General features: G+C 37.6%; 2 protein-coding genes across 3 annotated transcripts in view; one reads left to right on the forward strand and one right to left on the reverse strand.

Annotated features, from left to right (window-relative positions):
* The window catches only part of LOC145768688 (uncharacterized), a 40,525-nt gene extending 21,655 nt beyond the window's left edge, over window positions 1-18,870 (reverse strand). The window contains exons 1-19 of one of the 2 annotated variants that reach the window (XM_082580253.1): window positions 18,744-18,870; window positions 17,539-17,728; window positions 16,659-16,786; window positions 15,703-15,872; window positions 14,113-14,364; window positions 13,541-13,692; window positions 12,795-13,022; window positions 12,442-12,599; window positions 11,213-11,367; window positions 10,898-11,137; window positions 9,977-10,119; window positions 8,778-8,960; window positions 7,573-7,629; window positions 6,668-6,805; window positions 6,050-6,253; window positions 5,164-5,358; window positions 1,364-1,537; window positions 894-1,061; window positions 172-348 (exon numbers count right to left, since the gene is read on the reverse strand). In XM_082580253.1, coding sequence (XP_082436379.1) covers window positions 172-348; window positions 894-1,061; window positions 1,364-1,537; window positions 5,164-5,358; window positions 6,050-6,253; window positions 6,668-6,805; window positions 7,573-7,629; window positions 8,778-8,960; window positions 9,977-10,119; window positions 10,898-11,137; window positions 11,213-11,367; window positions 12,442-12,599; window positions 12,795-13,022; window positions 13,541-13,692; window positions 14,113-14,364; window positions 15,703-15,872; window positions 16,659-16,786; window positions 17,539-17,728; window positions 18,744-18,802 — 3,171 coding nt within the window. In that variant the 5' untranslated portion in view covers window positions 18,803-18,870. Of the gene's footprint in view, window positions 1-171; window positions 349-893; window positions 1,062-1,363; window positions 1,538-5,163; window positions 5,359-6,049; window positions 6,254-6,667; window positions 6,806-7,572; window positions 7,630-8,777; window positions 8,961-9,964; window positions 10,120-10,897; window positions 11,138-11,212; window positions 11,368-12,441; window positions 12,600-12,794; window positions 13,023-13,540; window positions 13,693-14,112; window positions 14,365-15,702; window positions 15,873-16,658; window positions 16,787-17,538; window positions 17,729-18,743 lie in introns of both variants that reach the window. The other variant, XM_082580252.1, reaches the window with a different exon arrangement.
* Window positions 2,451-4,174, forward strand: LOC145768276 (zinc finger BED domain-containing protein 5-like). The gene is made up of 2 exons (XM_082579755.1): window positions 2,451-3,185; window positions 3,374-4,174. Exons 1-2 carry the CDS (start codon window positions 2,451-2,453, stop codon window positions 4,172-4,174), a joined length of 1,536 nt encoding a protein of 511 aa, XP_082435881.1.
* Window positions 18,871-19,528: the final 658 nt, after the last annotated feature.

Below are 19,528 nucleotides of genomic sequence, written 5' to 3' on the forward strand. Positions count from 1 at the left end.
GGCCTGGTACCAACACCTAAGACTTTTAGGTCCCAAGTTAAATGTTGAGACGTTAATTATGTTAGGGACGTTAAGTTAAGGGACGTTATGTTAAGGACGTTAAGCCTCGATGACGGCCATGACACGCACGAGTATTTGATACGTTCCCAGCAGCAGAGTTGCCACATTTACCTTTTCATGTATTCGCTTGGAGAGATTTTCTTTTGCAATTTGCGACTCTTTCAAATTTTCAACTGAAATTTTCACCCTTTCAGCCGACAAAATGGTTTGTTCTAGTTTCTGTAGCGTTGACAACGACGAGTTGTCGTCATTGGCTTCTTTGGTGACTTGTGTTAAGTCGTCGAGGATCTGCAGATAAAGAATTCGATGACTGAAACATTTTTGTGCACCACTACAACTACCCAGTAGAAATATCCATGAAATCAAAGCTCAATTCTAATTCGTACTAGTTTCGTTTATATTCTTTAAACGATTACAAAGTAGCATACATTGAGCAATGAGCAGTCTTTCTGGTTGAACATGCTGAATTCATTTTATTCAATTATATCAACGGCTGATTATGCTGGTGACCACATGGGAACCAGTGTGGGAAGTATATCTGGCCGAACATTTATCATTTCCTTCAATGCTATCAAAGTCACGAAGCGAGGCCAGCTCTTTCTTCAGGGTATCTAATTCAACCGAACTGGGTGTCGAACCCACATTCATGGGACCAAAAGCAAAACTTACTCCTACAAAGCAATAGAACGCACAGCGGCTTGCTCGCCAAGTGACGTTTCGGTTGGCAGCGAACATCTGAATGTCTGCAGATCAAAATTTTCATACAGTAACTTACTTTCTAGTTATTTTGACTCTTGTAAGTTATGCTTTGAACAATTATTTTGCATTTTTACCTGAATGCGATCTTCAACTTCCTTCAAAGTAGTTTTAGCGCCCACTAACAGCTCAGGAGGAAAATTTTGACTCTCCGCTAACGCGATCTGCACTTGCAAGTCCTGCTTGCAAGCTGGTGACGTATTAGGCTTCTCAGCCTCACTGATCAGTTTGTTCAAGTCTTTCAACTAAAATTAAAAATGAAAGCGTTCAATAAAAACTTTTCTGCTTGTTTTTTTTATACTTCTAATTCCATTTTACGTAACTATGAAAATACTACATTAAAACTATGAAACCATGTGAAATTCCCCAAAACAAATTGTAATCCATTGTACATGACTTGCCAAGACAATGCTCTATGCCAGTAGCCTACATGCACAAACAACTTCAAAGTCGAACAATTGCAATTGTGTAACGTCATAATTAAGTAGCCTATAGATAACACGCGCAATAATGACTTCAAACAATGCATAAAAGAATCGATTCCCACCATTGCCAAGCGAGCTTCGAGTGATTTCATTGTCTCCGAAGCGTCTGATAGCTTATTGGCAGGCAATTGAAGTTTCTCCGCTTGGGAAAGTTTCTCTCCAAGGATCACCAGAGTTGATTGATCAGCCGTTGTAGACTTTGCATCATCAGTGATCACCGTCAGTTCATCCACAAACTGTTGATGAACAACGATTTTATTTCATTTTCCCTCACACTGTCGTGATATGTTTTTGAACAAATCGTTTTTTCGCCGAAACATAATCACTTTCACACTCTTCAAATTATAGCTCTTGAAACCTGACCCTAATTTTTCCTTCTATGGAATAACAATAAAAAATCTTACCTTTCCTTAATGCTTATGGCTAAGTCGCTGAATAGCAGCATGCAACATAAAATGAGTAAGTGGCAAGACGTGGTTGAACACTGAGCAGTTGTTCTGATAGTAATGTGCATTTACGAAAACACCGTGGTCATAAACAAGTATTTATAGTCACACACTGTCGTCGTTTATATCATAACCGATGTGGCTTTCAGCGTCTGATGAATCAGGTGCTGAGCTCGTAAATCCTACCAGCGTTTCCGCTGTCGTGCTGTGTCCTGAAGTGTTTTTGGTTGGCTTTTTGATAGGCTATACCATAGACCAGGGGTTCCCAACCGGTGGTACGCGTACCACTAGTGGTACGCGGGAGCTTTTCAGGTGGTACGCGAGCAACTCTCCGTTGCATGTGATATGCAGTAGTATTGTCAAATAAAGTAGGCCTATTGCAACAATTAATTAATTTTGAGTTTCTAAAATATGCGAACAACACTTTTATTTCTTTCCGTACTAAATTCTCTGCACTCAGTAAGCTACTGTTGTCGATCTTGCTCCCTGCTGTCATTGTTATTAATGCAATGCTGCTGTGCGAACTTAATGGTGTCTGTGACGAAACTATTATGGGTGCAATGTGAGTGGTGTCTGTGACGAAACTATTACGTGTGCAATGTGGTCTGTGCAATTGCAGAATTGCGTTTTTTCTGATGTTGGTTTTCCGACGTGTAGTGGCTGAATCCTGAACAGCATTACAGTTTTGTCTAAATATTTGAAAATGTCGAAGCGAAAGAATAGCGCAGATTATATTAAGTATGGCTTCATTGCTATTCAACATCGTGGAGATAGCTTACCTCAGTGCGTGATTTGTATGAAAACCCTTTCAAATGCAGCTTTGAAACCAAGTTTGCTTAAGCGGCATCTTGAGTCCAATCATGCAGATAAGATGAATCGAGATAAGAGTTATTTTGAGCGACTTGGGGAGAACGTGAAGCGACAGCGCATGGATCACACAGGCCAGTTTTACCAAAATAATCCCGGAATTGTGAAGGCATCCTATGAAGTATCTCTTCTGATGGCCCAAAACAAAAAAACTCATGTCATTGCCGAGTCACTTGTTTTGCCAGCAGCAAAGATATTAGTCAGAAATTTGATTGGAGAAGATTCAGTGGCAAAGTTGGACAGTGTATCGCTTTCTAACAATACTGTGAAACGACGCATCGAGGAAATGTCAGTTGATATCACTGACCAAGTGATTGCAGGAGTAAGAGATTCAAAGTTTGGATTTGCCTTACAACTTGATGAATCCACAGATGTCACAAACTGCTGCCAACTGCTTGTCTACGTCCGCTTTACACAGAACGATACTGTAAAAACGGAATTATTGTTGAATCATGAGGTGTCCACTACATCAAAAGGAAAAGATATTTTCAACTCTTTGGATAATTTTTTCAAGGAAAATGAACTGGCTTGTGGAAATTTTGTCGGATGTACGACAGACCCTCTATGCTCGGTAGAAAGTCTGGATTTCAAGCCCATGTCAAAGCTGTGTCACCTCGCGTCATAAGAGTTCACTGTTTCATACACAGGTTTGCTCTTTGCACAAAGGTTCTTCCTGCAAAGTTGTTAATGTGCTTGAACAGGGTAGTCAAAATCGTAAATTTTGTTAAAACATCAGCTTTAAATACTCGATTGTTTAAGGTTCTTTGTGAAGATCTTGGCTCAGACCACACTTGTCTCCTCTATCACACAGAAGTGCGCTGGCTATCTCAAGGAAATACAACTAAGCGTCTTTTTGAAATGAGGAATGAATTACTTTTATTTTTCCAACAGAAAGACCATGAATTTCAAAACGATCTGGAGGACGAGGAATTCATTGCAAGATTGGCTTATTTGTCAGATATATTTGAAGCTTTCAATCATTTAAATCTGTCATTTCAAGGGCAAAACTGCACTGTCGTAGACTTTGTTTCAAAACTGAGAGCTTTTATCCGAAAGGTGGAATTATGGAGAAAAAATGTGGAAAACAAGCGCTATGGTATGTTTAAATTTCTGTCAACCCTTGAAATGGAAATCATTGATGACTTTTCCAGAGAAATTACCGAGCACCCCTCGCTGCTAACTGCTGATTTGCAGCATTACTTTCCAGATACCACAAGCTGCCCATACATCACAGATCCTTTCTCAGTGGACCCAGCCGACCTACCTGTCGGTACAGGGGAACAAGAGGAACTGATAGACATGCTGGAGGATCAGACAGCAAAAAAGCAACTCAAAGAATGTTCTGCAATAAACTTTTGGCTTAGTATGGCTTCTTCATACCCAACGCTAGCTTCCCACGCTGTTCCACAACTACTGATTTTTCCTTCTACTTGGGAATGCGAGCAGGGATTTTCTATTCTTATGAAATCAAATCAAAAAATCGAAACCGAATATGTGCCCCTGGACATGACTTCAGATGTGCTATTAGCAAAGTTATGCCACGCATCGATCAACTGGTGAAAGATAAACAAAAATCTCATTAAATTTAGTTGTATTGTGTTTGTGTTTAGTTGTGTCTTTTTCTTTGTTATTCTGATGCGTTCTGTGCTGTGTGGTGTAATGGACTCTGTGAAGTTTTGTTGCTAATTTTGCTACTTTCGCTGACTTTACATCCAGATTCACCATCTTGCAAATAATTTAATATTGGATGAAATTAGTTGTTTTGAAAATAGTGGTACGTGTTGAAAATCCATGGTGGCTAAGTGGTACGAGAACATAAAAAGGTTGGGAACCCCTGCCATAGACAAACAAAACAAAGCAACCTTAGCAGATTTACATTATGTGTTACACACAAAAAATATATCATAATAACTCAAACATTTTCGACACGTACGTGTGTCCTCATCAGGAATTACTTAAATCCGCAATATACATAAAATAAAAATTGTAAGATAAATTTGTCTTTCCATTATAACTGTAACGACACTCCGGAATGAAAAGCACAAACTGAACAAGTGATACAAGAATGATTACGAGTAAATTATACGGCGGGAAGCAGATCATATGATTGTAAAGTACAGGCATCATCATCAACCAATTTTGATTATACAGGCCATGAATTAATCCTCATGTCGAGGGTGCGGCCTGTCTGTCTGTCAAGAACGAAGTCTTCCCCTCCACACCTCGCGATTTATTGGGTTGGCAGAGTCCATGTTCAGGGCTACAAGGTCACGTTTTACAAGTTCTTCCCAAGAAAGTTTTGGTCTGCCTTGACCCCGCTGTGCTGCAATGCTGACACATCTGACCTGTGAGATCCAGCTTGAGCTACGCGTTTAACGTGACCAAGCCATCTCAGTCTGCCTAATTGGAGGATTTCACTGATGTCTTTTATTTTTTATTTTTTTTGTGTGACAAACAATTAGAACACAAAAAAGGAACGATGAGCCACATGCATTTTACGTTGAAAATCGTATTTACACGCACACATGCATACATACACACACACTCACTGTTTGAAATCGAGTTGTGAGATTTTTCAACACATTATAGGAATCATCCAGCTGACCGGAATGGATTCCAAGCTTTTCCGACAAAATCAAAAGCTTCTTCAGCTGCTTCATGATAGAAGTTCCAGCTTCTGGTTTGTTGGCTTCGAGGGAAACCTTCTCCAATTGTTCTGTCGTCGTCCGGATCTCTCTATCGCGCTGAGCAATGATTTATTTGAGTTTGATAAATGTGTTTGGTTATTCGTAAAACTAATGAATCAAAACGAACATTGAGCTGAAATGATGAGCCGCAAGCATGCAATTGCCTGTTTAACGAGGGGTTATCACGCATGCTGTGCACAGCTTCTAAGATTATTTTCGGTTGAAATTGAGACCTGTCGCTGGATATGGGTATTAACAATTATAATCTTCAATCTTACTGTTATGTATACAGCTCAACTGTCGTATTCTCCTTAGAATGTAAAGCTTATTTGTAAAGGTTCGATTAAAGACAAAATTTCCTCAAGTACAACGTCTTACAACAATGTTTTGATCGAGCAATTCAATATCGTTTCTCCACAATGGAGCAAGAACTTGCGTAGTGCTCTAGGCAGGACCGTTAAGATCCTAATTTAGGTCTTGGTACCAATGACATTCCTGAGCCCAAAACAAGACACCGCTGAAAAATTCACCATAACACAATACATGCAACGTTTTTTTAACATTCTAGGCTCTCTGGAAAGACTTTGGGCTCCTAAAATCATTCCTGGTCGGAGTCAAAAACAATCTGTAATGGTTACTTGTTCTAGGCTCCAGTCGTGAATCGAAAGATGAAAATAATATTAAGAACTTATAGTAAGCGTTTAAGCAATTATTTTCTTTTTCAATTATTTGATTTTCCAAATCTTACTTTATTTAAGCAGCCTTCCTCTACGTCATCCTTTGCGCTGCCGACGCGTCTTGTGGAAGAACAACAAGCCGCGACGAAGAACGCGAGACACATAATGACGACAGTGCCTCCTAAAACAGCGTAAAGGAGCCAACTAATTTCTTCATCTTTTGAAATCTTCTTCTGAACAATCAAATCTCGACCGGCGAGTCCCGTAGAGAGATTCTACAACAGTTTCATCACAATCAGTCACCTGGTGCAGCCGCGATCGCATGATCACGTTTTTATCAATTGGAAGCACTTGTATCTAAGCTGATGCTGGTGGTTGGTTTGGATTAGATGGACAAGAAGGCAAAGAATCCGAACTTAGTGTCCGCCTTCAAGCGTGTGGCTAGGATTAAGTGCCTTGCGAGTCACAGCCCTATACTCTGGATAGGTGACTGTTGGTCCAGCTAACATCCTTTCGTCAGACGTATATTTTTGGCAAGGAGTGCAAGATGTGACGTCATCTTGAGTTGAGGTTAAAACGAAGCAAACGACAATCCGCTTTCTTTTTACAAACAAAAAAATTGTGTGACGTAATAAGATGGACACCACACATGGACAAAAACAATTATAATGAAATAAAACCAGTTTTACTTTCTTAGACGTTGTTGTTTCGATGGAACTCGGATTATTTGGACGACTTGTGGTTGCTTCCTCAGCAACAAACTGCGTATGCTGGCGGGACACCTCGGTTGCCTCAATGTGAGGTAGTAGGTTGTTTGAATCAGCGCCCTGTGACATAACAATTGCTTTTATATCTACTTTTTATGTGGTTTAGGGATGTTAACAATGTTAGGAATTAATGATGTTCTTTTTGGCTTAAAGATTACTCTAACGTTTCAGTTACACATCATTGTAACAAACACTAAAAACTATGGAAACCGTTATGGCAAATCAATACATTTTCTATCTCGTTCGTTGATACAGTCAATGCCGAAACTCAGAAGGTAATTGTTAGCTCAGTGGTTACCCACCCGACTCAAGATCAAGCGGTACTGGTTCGGCTCTCGGGGTGTGCTCTTTACCCCGGCAACAACACTTCAACACAATCGGAAACTTCACTCTGCCAATCTCGGTAATCGGACCTGCGTCATAAGCCTCTACAAGTATGCGAAACCACCACGAATAACCAATCAAGGCTCTGTCAGTCCGAAGATAAAGATTCAAAACCAAACCAACATCTATGGCTGAGCGGGTAAGACAATATAGCAACGAAATTCATGCAGCGCCTTTTCGATGTTACAAAATTACTTTCTGGGCACTTTACACGACAACAGCAAGCTAAACGTGTTTGGAATATTAATATATACTAGTTACACACAAACCCAGCCAGCAAATCAATCAATTTCTACGTCTGCAGACGTTGAATCAATGTAAAAAGTGATTGATTTGTTGGCTGGGACACTTCGTATGCTTAGGCTTAAAAAGCCTGAGGTTAAGCAGACGATTGGGATGTTGAGCGACAGCTGATCTACTTGCAGGAAGTGACTGAACTTTACCTGATTAGGAGAATCTTCGGGCTGTGGCGTCGAATGCTTTGTTTGATCATTCTTCTTCTATAAATCAAATGCTTAGTTTAATTTTCAGCAAACTTTTCAAGAACTTTCTTTCATCAAGGTTCTTTCATCCGTTCGCTGTGTAGGCTACTGTATGTTATCGCAATAGGTGCAAATAAAAACACAATTATTATTATCGAAAGGCAACATGCTATAGGCCAGTGGTTCTCAACCTTTTTGTTTTGGCGGACCCCTTGTGGTATCTTCAAAGTGGTCGAGGACCCTTAAAAAAATTGTATCTGAAATTTTAGCATATCGCTTCTCCTATAATGGAATCAAATGTTTCATAAGTTTTGAAACGACACACTTAGAAGAATTTGCTGAACTCGCTACACACTTACGCCGATTGATGACATTGACGAAATTATGTTATGAGCTTTATGTTGGCACATAGCATCAAAAATCAGTAATCAATAATGTTGATTTGATGTTTTTCTATAAATTTTATCAAAAATCAATAGAATTTTGCGCCCGGTACAAAGAGTTTTTCCCTATTTTCATTTCTAATCAATATTAATTCGTTATAATCACAGTCATTGAAAACTGTAAGTGGTGAAAGACTGCTGACTAACGTTTGCATTCTAAGTTAAGCATTGATCAATAGACTTCTGTCTCAAAAGAATTATGTTGAACATTGCCTTATTAGAAAAATAATTCGTTTATATGACATTTTTTTAGTTAGGAAACCAACCTTTGTCACCAGTTTGTTGGGAAGTACAGTTTGAAAATCACGGTAATAAGCTACACAAATAAAGCACAACCAACCAATTTTTAACTTTCGTAATTTATCAATCATGCTGCAATCTCGGAAACTTTCACGGACCCCCTGAAATCGCTTCGCGGACCCCATGGGGTCCGCGGACCCCTGGTTGAGAACCCCTGCTATAGGCAATAGGCTAGGACATAGGTTATGCAGAAAATTAAAAATAACATTGTTTTGGATCAAAAATATATAAAGATAGTGTTGACTTCTTCTAACAGCTCATTGACTTTTATGTTTCTGCTAACAATTTTAAATAGTAAGTCCAGCTAAATTGGAACATCAAGATATGTTTGACTTAAATGATAAAAATAATCTAAAACTAATCGGCTCAAATTAAACAACTTCCTTTTGGAAGACATGGCACAAATAAGTGAGCCCCACTTACTTCTACAACGTCATCAATGGGGCAGACCTGAGAAAAAATATCTCTGTTGAGTAAGGTGGACAGGTGTGCAGGATCCGCTAGATGGTAAAAGCTTGTTCCTTCTATGTTTGTTGCATTTAGATTTGTTTCGTTTGAGTTGCTCTCGATTCCTATGACGTAGACTGAGATGTTCCCACCGGGATGCTGCGACAATAAAATAATAATGAATAAAATCACGCTCATCTGTACAGTTTCATGAGTAGTGTTGCATAGTATCTGTAGATTTATGGCTGATGATTATCATGGAAAAAAGAAGTCGATCGTTTAAAAAATTCCAATGCTGTAAGTGTTTTGAAGACTCCTGGTCTATACAACCGGTGTCGAGGCCACGCTGACAGCCCTTAGATCGCCGACTATTCCCTCTCACTACTCGCTCTTGGGAGGTGTTTTGTTTTTAACTCATTCAACAAGAGCCATACAAAAGTTTTCCACTTGTATTCAAAATCGCAAGAATGCACCCAAAATATATTGTGAAACATAACGAGAAGCGATGATGGACAAAAATGCAAAAGAGACGACTTAAGGGGAACGAAAGCAAGGTACATTGTTTCAACGAAAACAAACCAAAATACACAACAGGTAGAAGTTGTCGTTTCCACCATAAGACGCAGAAACACTCATAACAATAGTTGAGATACAGATATTAAGCTGAATGCAAAGTCTGCACAGCAAATAGACTTAATTGGATTGATGACATCTTAAATACTGACAATTTTGGGTGTCAGGAATATTATTTTTTCTAGCACTGTTTGTTTGACGAACGTAGTAACGACTGCTAGAAAATGAGTACATCTTATTAATAATATTGCTGCTACAATATTGATAGCATGTTGCCCTAATATTGAATGCGACAATAAGTAGGAACGAATGCAAACTATGATCGTACGATTGAAAGCGCTGTAAGAACTTTCACGTAAGCAGATTTGTTGAAAGCAAAAACAACAAAGGTGTTCACTCTAATTGCACAAAAGTGAACTTATAGCCATTTTATTCCCAAACACGTAAATGTTGGAAAAGATTTTGATTATCTTTGTCTTAAATTTTTAACATTACAAATATTTACAGCTATTTTTATTCCCTCCCAAATTTAATGGACGAATTTCATTGCCCTACTTCAGTAAAAGTTTAAATATCGTTAGCCTACCTACATGTCGTCTTACAGAAGGAAACTTTTCTAACTTCTTTCGGCTTGAGAGAACAAATAGAAATTGATCAGTAGAATCTAACCCGGCTTCATTTTCTGGTTTGAATCGAAACTCGCTTTCATAAACCTCATCGATAGCCTTTTTCAAACTCTCAAAATCTGAATCATAAATAACTGTTTGAAACAACTGTATAACTGTATAGCAGGCCTGCACAACTCAATATGGCATACGGGTTTGCAACAGGAAAAAAATTACTAACCGCATGCTACAACGTTGTTGCAATGTTTGATGTTATGATGTGACAATGATGATAATAATAATCGTGTTTTTATTTGCGCCCATTGCGATAGCATACACTGCGATCACAGATGCGATGCAACAGACGACAGAAAGCACCGAAGTGACATATAGTTTTCGAGTCAGCTGCTCCCCTTATTTTGGCTTGCCATTAAGTGTCTTTGCCGAGATACAGCCGCGTGCTCTGGAGCGGTGTCGAACCCACGTCCTTTCGAACGTCGCGCAGACGTCCTCACCACTCGGCTACGCAGCCGGATATTGGCGATCTATATACACAGGCCTTGCCTACGTGTGAACTGAAGGCCAACGTAATTTCAATTTTGAACTCTAAGCTATATTAGAAACTTGAACTCTAATTTAAATTTGAACTCTAAGCTTTATATCCCTTAGAAATGATAGTTTTGAGCATCTAAATTGCCAAAGTGTGATCACTAAATCTCAATACATTGCGAAACTTGTAATTTTACAAAAGACGATTCTTTCACTTTTCCCAGTGCTGCAAAACGCTTTTTGGATTTCGAGAAGATTTGTCAAAATGTGGGACATGCAGCTTCAAATTTAATTGAATTATGATTTTCCCGTTTAACATTTTAAATTATGAAAAGCTTATATACAACTGGTCACTTTCAATTTACTCACTTTCGTTTTGTTGCGTCATAGAAGCGACATGTTGCTGAATAGCCGGATCGGAAAGTCCGTTATAACTGAAATCAAATGTTTTTCCTTCCTTGAAAATTAAAAATTTAATTGTTGAAGACACGTTTGAAAGTTTCTTTGAAAATTGCGATGTAAAATTTGTCACATGTCGCAAATTGTCTTCCTCAAGAATGAGCGACGAATCCACCATAAACCACAGGTCCATTGTTCTCTCTTTAATATCTGTGCAACAATAAACGTTTTTATGATATCACATAACTTGGATTCAAACGTTAGACAACGCTTGAAGTACTGCACCTTTTTTTTGAAGCTTATTTTCTGTGTCAGCTTGTGAGTTCGTTTCGTTCTGTATGGTTTCCAATAGCCGAGCTAGCTCTTCATAAGCGACATCAAGCTCACTTGATCTCGTGGTGTTTTGGAAGCCTTTTGTCTGATTCGTTGGAGAAAGCGATCTATTTGAAAAAGTTTTTATCACGTGTTGAAATATCTGAGTAAAGGGCCTACAGCCCTACAAAGTAAAAAATAAACTTGTGTTCAACAAACATTTCGAAATCTAAATTGTTTTCATCATCAGTGCTTCGATCAATTTGAAACACTGAAGATGAAAGCAGTTTAATTGTTGAAATATTTGCTAAACAAGAGTTTAGTTTCTTTTTTCTTGAAACTGTTTTACAAATAAACAGAAATGAAGGAAAATGCTGTAGTCATAGCTGCAATAAAACGACATTGTCTACTGGGGATGGTGTAATTTAAGGTGCCTCCCAAAGCAGTGGTTAGTGTTAACTGTGAAGTGTAAGTAACAGTGATTCTTTGAACAGTCACCAAAAATTTGATTACGTGTTGAAATATCTGAGTAAAGAGCCTACAAAGTAAAAACTAAACTCGTGTTTAGCAAATATTTCGAAAACTAAATTGTTTTCATCATCAGTGCTTGGATCTATTTGAAACACTGAAGATGAAACAGTTTAATTTTTGAAATATTTGCTAAACACGAGTTTAGTTTGTTTTTTCTTGAAACCTATTTTATAAATAAACAGTAAATGAAGGAAAATGCTGTAGTCATAGCTGCAATAGAACGGCTTTGTCTATTGGGGATGGTGTAATTTAAGGTGCCTCCCAAAGCAGTGGTTATAGTGGTAACTGTGAAGTGTAAGTAACAGTGATTCTTTGAACAGTCACTATTTCAAAGAGATATGCTACCAAAACTGGAAATTTTGGTTAATATTTCAGAAATGTTTTCAAAATCTACATTAATTTGCTTGAAAGTTTCAGTCAATATTTTATTGAACTGTCTAACGGAATGTATTATTTTCTCCACATGCACAGAGCTCAGAAGCATAGTTTGTATCATGAATGTGGCGCTATATAAATACTACTACTATTATTTGTGTTGTTACTATAATTTTTCATTTTATTATTATTATTGTCATCATTATGTAAATAAATGAACTCCTGTCTTTTAACTTAAATAATAAAATATTCATCATAATATAAGAAAAACTCTTCTGTTGATCAAACAAACTGACTTTGATGCATTTTGGCTGCACTGAGAACAGTTGAAGTTGATGGTGTTCTGGATGGTTTCAGATAAACGAGTGATGTTCGTGTCATTAAAGTGCTGATTGTTGCGCCACAATCCACCATCACTGCACACGAAATTACAACAAACAGAAAGGAATTCCCCCTAAATAATTTGAAAGAAAGTTTGATGCGCTTTATTTTCCAAAGAACGATTTTCAACTTTTTATCACAAAAAATATCAGCTTCGTTGGCGAGTGGCGAGAACACGAGTTCGCCACTCGAAAGGACACCGGTTCAAAACCGCGCAAGAGCATGCAGTTGCGTCATTCATCATTCTTACGTCATATTAGCCACTCACAGAGTAATTTTTTTTCATTTTCTGATTTGTTGTGTCGTGGTTATTTTTTGGGTTTGGAAGAATTTTGTTGATTATGGAATCTTGCGTTGACACTTTGATCAAATCCTTGCAGCTATGGAGCTTTATAATGTAGTGGTCACCAAAAAGGGAGAGAGTTTTGTCTTCCTTGATATTTTCTTCCTTCTCACCAATTTGTACGACAAACACCAACATCCCAGCGTCTACCATCTGTAGATACACAATCCGAAAGCATAAATACAACAAAAAATACCAGATCCATGCTATAGCGGTCTACTTTATTTCCTGCTTAGGCAATCATTCATTAAAGATGACATAAAACCACCTGGTACATTATGGTATGTGCAAGCTTCACATCATACTACAGCACATTATACAACACATCGCAATCCACAGTAAAAAAAAAGTGGGTCCCATACTTGATTCAAAACTTCGGGGAATGAGAATATATGGTTCTCATTGTACTAAGCCTTCCGCACTCATTAAGGAGAGTAGAGTGGCCAGTTCCTTTCTCTCGGTCGCCTTTACTTCAGCAACTACGCCCACCCAATTTATTACACCCTGGGTAGAGGTGAGCGGTGTTTATCAACAACCTGCATAAGCTCGGATTCGAACCAGGTTTGCATAATTAGAAAGCCAACGCCTTATCCGTTGCGCCATCCCTCCGAAATTCACAGTATACACTGCAAAACTAGATTTACCATAAAATTGTTCCAAAGAATCCTTACCTTCCGTAATTCTAAAATAATTTGATCATCAGTTGACGGTTTGTTAGAAACAATGAGAAATGCAAGACCATTCTGAATAGTGGAATCTTCGTCAGTGGTACTTTCTTTCATAATGTTTTCAACTACTGTTCCAAAATCTTTCCATTGAGCAGCTACAGCAAATACATAATTTTTAGTTGTTACTTTCTAAAACCTCTACAGCCTGTTTCACCCTAAAAGGAGGATCATCAGAAGGTCCTTGTTCTATGAAATTTGAATTTTCATTTGAATAAGAACCTTCTGATGATCTCCCTTTTAGATTAAAACAGGCTGTCAAGGGTTTAGAAAGTAATAACTATATTTGATGTAATTTACTCTGCTTGGCATTGAGCACTTTTTGTAGCATTTATTGTTTTATTACATAATTGTGCATTTGCAGTGTGTGTATTATTTCGTTGTTTTGTTTTCGATATGGACAGCTTTGTCTGACGCAAATAAATAATAATTTCAAGATAAATACACGCTCCAGAGACTTTTCACTCCTCGTCAACACCGAACCTTTATTTTAATTAAATCTTCAGACAATTTCTAACCTTTGATCGAGCTCAGCCAGGATGACGTCATTTTCTTGAAAGCGGCAAAAGAAGAGGATTTTTCTAACGGTATTATGACGTCATGAACAGTACAACATACAGACAGACCCACTCGGACAGCGGCAGGAGAAACATTGAACCTCGAGACGAGACTTGCCACGGCATTCAAGTTACTCCGTAATTGGTGATCAGCAGTAAGCTCTGGGGCGTCCAGCAGGAACCATAGATTCATTTTACGGTCAACCTCGCAATCTGAGGAAGAAAAACAACAAGCAATTCTTGTCTCTTTAGTTCAGAAGGTGCTCAACTTTGTCAATATCAACACCATTGTGGTTGTGTTGCCGTAGTAGCAACAAAACCAGGAAATTTTTACCTAGCATAAGCATGGTGGGTCGTAGTTTGCATACTTGATGCAAGTATAGACAGATAAAACCAAGCAACCACACGGCATTTAACATCATACATTAGAGTGAACATAAAACTACAAACTACGAACGTTTTCGGCCATACTCAAGTTAGCCCTTCTCAAGTAACAAAAAATAACTGATTTTACAATAACATCTACATTGAAAATAACTGATCTACACAATGAATTGAAAAACGAAATGCACAAGAATGAAACTGCAAAGCAGAGGAGAAAGGCACATCACATGACGGTTAATTATGCGAGGCAAAAAAAAACTGCATCACACAACAAATTATGAAAAAACGTTTAGGAGATAGGAAGCACCTGCGGCAAACAACTGCGCATTGAGGTTGTATTATAACCAAACCTGTATTATACCAAACCTGTATTATAAAGTCAGCAACAGAAGAGGAATACCAGTTAAGGATTTTCGTAAATTGGAATGATTGGGAAGAAAACTTGTGCTAACTTGAGTATGGCCGAAAACGTTCATAGTTCATAGTTTTATGTTCACTTTAATTGTATGATGTTAAATGCCGTGTGGTTGCTTGGTTTTATCTGTCTATGGTTAAAGAAAGTAAAGTCACCTCTCTACCAAAATTGTATGATGCAAGTATTTTTGACAAAAATTTAAAAAAAGTAAAACATAGTAACTTTAGCGGGTTTAACATACTTTATTTCACACAAAATATAACATAATTAAAATAAAATCAACTCAAACGTTTTCGACACGTACGTGTGTCCTCATCAGGAATTGTCGTTACAGTTACAGTGCATAGTCAAATTTATCTTACGATTTTTCATTTTATGTATTGCACATTTAATTCCTGATGAGGACACACGTACGTGTTGAAAACGTTTGAGTTTATTTTATTTTAATTATGTTATATTTTGTGTGAAATAAAGTATGTTAAACCCGCTAAAGTTACTATGTTTTATTTCTCTATAGTTCAACAAAGCAAACTCTCTACCAAAGCTTTAAAAAAAGTAATTTTACAAGTAACATGATTTGTACAGAAAACGGCAAAACTTCAATGATTCGGCTTTTCAAGGGATTATGTTTCAAACATACCCTAATCAAAGTCCTGCTTTAGTCCTTGATTCTTGGAATATTCGTTTAAATATTCATTTTGTTTAATCAGTAGCGGAAAATCCAGAGCTCAAAAGGCAGAAAATAAACTCACTTTGTCTATTTTCGAACTTCAAAACTGCTTTCACAAACGTTTTTTTATCTTGGCCAGGATGATAGAATTTAGCCCACCAGCTAGCTTGTGCAGGCAAGTCTCCCAAGATGGTTGATCTCGTATTGTGCTCAATATAAACAAGTGCTGCCAAAGCTGACCTTATTGGAGTGCTGAAAAAAGAACAAACTTACCCAATGATGTAACATTAAATAGTACTTTTTACTTTCTATTTATTTGCCTCTGATTTGTTCCTTTTAACCACTGTGCATTACTACAACTGTCGTTTAGCCAGTTGCTCACACTGTGCTCATCACCACGATAGCTAGTCAAGACATGTTTAATTTCGCTTTGTGCTTCTTGCCTTCGTCTAAACCAGGGGCTCACGCACCACTAAGGGGTGCGAAATCTGCTGTGCCTAGGCGGTGCGGGGATGCTGAATTATCAAGGTTTGTTATAATATGACGTAAGAAGAAAATTGTTTTACCAGGTTTCAACAAAAATTTCGAACTGTAGGCGACTATTACTTTTCAGCCAATCCTAGGAGGGGGTGCGAGAACTGGTTGGTAATTTCAAGGTGGTGCCGACAAGGCAAAAGGTTAAGAACCGCTGGTCTAGACTTTAAAAGGCGCAATTACAGCGTGTGAAGAACCGAGGAATCGGAACATTGTTTCCAACAACAATATTGCAGTCTGGCAGAAATAATGCGATTACCTCAAAAAACAATAAGCTAGTCCAGGGGTCACCAAACTACGGCCCGCGGGCCGGACCAAAAAAAGTTTGGTGACCCCTGGGCTAGTCCAATATTGACTTCTCCAGAGTAGTCAAAACCACAAAACAAAATTAAAACAAGCCTTCCAGTCAGCAAACCAGTCTTTTTTACATTGAATCAACGTCTGCAGACCTTGAATCAAAGCAAAAAGGACTGGTTTGCGGACATCTATGGACCTAACTATGACCTGAAATCGTCGTCACACAGAAAGCAACCGATACAAAATGGACAATGGTTTTCTATGATCTTGATCAGATGGGATGCGTTGGATTTATGGGAGTTGGCCACCAATTCCTTTGTGATGTGACTAGAAATCTGAAATTGAATTATTTCTGCTTGAATTGAAGTAGTTTGGCAACTTTGATGCCAGGTATGTCATTAATATTTTTTGATAGTCTACCTTAAAGCACTCTTAATAAAATGCAGTTATGCAAGCAGTTGTATAAATATGTCTGAAAGGTTACACACTAGCAAGTAGGCTACACTGAACACGTCACGTTTTATTGAATATATAAACAGCGAAAACCTAAAATGCAAATAGTTGATTTATAGTGAGTCTATGTGGAACAAAACACAAAAACAAGTTTTGTAGAAAGAGAATTTTCTTCCTGACAAGTCTCACCCACAAGTAGAACGAGCATGCTGAGTTTTTCTTAACATAGGCTATACCGTACCGAAATGAAATGGCTGCACATGTGAGCGAAATCACTGTACTTTCGTATGTGAGCAGGAGAAGCAGTTTTCCAATGCTTACATTAGAATTGGACCATTTTTTTCTGTTACACTGTATTTCTCTGGTATTTTTTTTTTGCAATGTAAAATTGTTTTTCTTTTAAAGGCATGAAAAGAACTATATGTACTTGTATAGTCGAAAACGTTTGCTTAATGTTTATTTGTTAGGATTTTACATGTAGTGGTGTTGCTCAGCTATGTCTGTTTATGGTTGAAAAAAGGAAACTCACTCTCTAAGTTGTACTAACGCTTATGTCATAGTTATATTCAAATATTTTTATTTGACCGATAGATACAATAAATTATTGAGTTGATAGTTTTTGTTACCAACTTACCTGCCAAATTCCTCCCTTAGGGTTTCCATTAACAATTTCAACATTTTCACCAAAGTTTGACTCCACTAAAGCAATCCGTTTCAATAAAGGAAAACTATGAGTGTGATTTAAATATTGAGAAATCTTTTCAATTGAAGAGTCCACAACATTTTCCCAAAAGGATTCTTTATATTTGTGCAAATCGGTTGCTCTAAAAACAAATAAAGTAGTTTTGACAAGTAGGCTAGGTGCGATAAACTATACAGATTACATACAAATAAAAAGAGTTAAAACTGCTTTTTATAAATTACTACAAAATTTGAGGCACCTCCGCATTTACAGCTTACAGTATTCAATTGCATTTAAATTGAGAACAAAAAGTTGTTTATGAAAAAATTTCTTCATCACAATATTTCTACCGGAACAGAACAAAATAAATTTCGCAAAACGCTGGCAGCTAAAGTGTTTCGACAAGACTTTTATGTCGTTATTTGGAACTTGAACTTTTTTAGATTTCGATTTGAAGTCGAAGTGAAATGAAATTGTTCACAAAGCAATTTCGTTTCAAATAGAAAAATAGCAATTAATTTTGCAAAAACATTTTGATGATATAACTTTGTAAATGGAATAAATTCAATAGAAACAAAATGTTTAGGTTTTAATCGTCCATTCTAAAGAAAAATAGCAATGAGTTTTGCGCCGAATCTAAATTCATTTTAGTTGAAAAGTTTTGAAGTATATTTGGCAAATATTATTTGTGACTACCCCAGCGAAAACCAGCACCACGTTTAAGGCAACCTTACTAGAAGCGTTGAATAAAGTAGGAAGTATATCACCCGGGGAAGTAAGACAGCTTCCACTTCATTACTATCATTGTTGATATGCCATTACAGGGCTGCTGCGCTCAAATGGTCCCAATGAGGTCCGAAAAACATTGACATCGGGAATGGGAGGAGAATTGACTCTGGGCCACAGAGGCTCAAATGCGAGTTTTTTACCCTCCAGGCGGTACAATCCGTCACTATTACACTGCTTCAAGGTCTGCAGACGTTAAATCAATGTAAAAATGACGGATTTTGCTGTCTGGGGAATTCAAAAGGGGCCTTGTGGCTTCACTGAACGTGGCGTAAAACATTGAATGTACTTAACAGATTTTAGACAATTCAATGAAGAAAATACATTGGAATAAGATTAGGCCTAACGGCACTAAAATATATTTTACTTACGTGTTTTCGGTTGTTATACAAATGTTTGCTAAAAAAAGCAAATAAACTGTCTCTCTCATCCCCAATTTAGAACTTTCGCTCTCCTAAATTCTAAGTTTGGGGAAGGCCTTACTGCATGTTGTTTCTGGGAAAAAAAACAGATTTTCAAGCAATGAAAGTTACAAACCAACGTAATAATTTTTCTCTATGACGCAATAATCAAACTATTTGGTTTATCTCAAATCGTCTGCACACATTGAATCAATGCAAAAAAAACAAACTTTGTGAGCCGAGATCTGTTAAGGACAAAGAAGTGCTTTGCAGCAAAATTAACCCCCAAAAAAACAATGATATGAAAATGTTTCCGAAAACATGGACCCAATAGACAATACGTTGTTGAAAAAATTACAAGGGAGTCTACTTGCGGATAATTCCGCACGAAAATAAGTTATGCCGAATGAATGCACAGAGATGATGAATTCATGCAAGTTTCTGAATTTAGACAAATTCAATTTCATGTTTCATTGCAGGCGCGAACATGTAGAGCAGTGGTTCCCAGCCGGGGTGCCGCGGCACACTAGGGTGCCATTTACAATACTCTGGCGTGCCACAAGCGATTTCTCATATTCAGTTTTATCTGTTTTCAAATAGTTAGCAAAGATCATTGTTGCTGATAATAATTTTCATGCATGATTGTTTTTGTTATATCATTAAGGGTAATTTTTTGTTATGCCGTATACGATGTTTCGTGGTCACAAATTCTTAATGTGACATCTTTATGTTGTTGTAGGTGTCAATGTCTGTGA

This window comes from Aplidium turbinatum, chromosome 4, assembly GCF_918807975.1.
Source record: "Aplidium turbinatum chromosome 4, kaAplTurb1.1, whole genome shotgun sequence".
NCBI lineage: Eukaryota > Metazoa > Chordata > Ascidiacea > Aplousobranchia > Polyclinidae > Aplidium > Aplidium turbinatum.

Bases quoted from the DNA above. Each gene is read 5' to 3' on its own strand.
- LOC145768276 (XM_082579755.1), top strand. From the start codon at position 2,451: ATGTCGAAGCGAAAGAATAGCGCAGATTATATTAAGTATGGCTTCATT. The intron at 3,186-3,373 runs GTAGAAAGTCTG...CGATTGTTTAAG, and splicing joins CGACAGACCCTCTATGCTCG to GTTCTTTGTGAAGATCTTGG.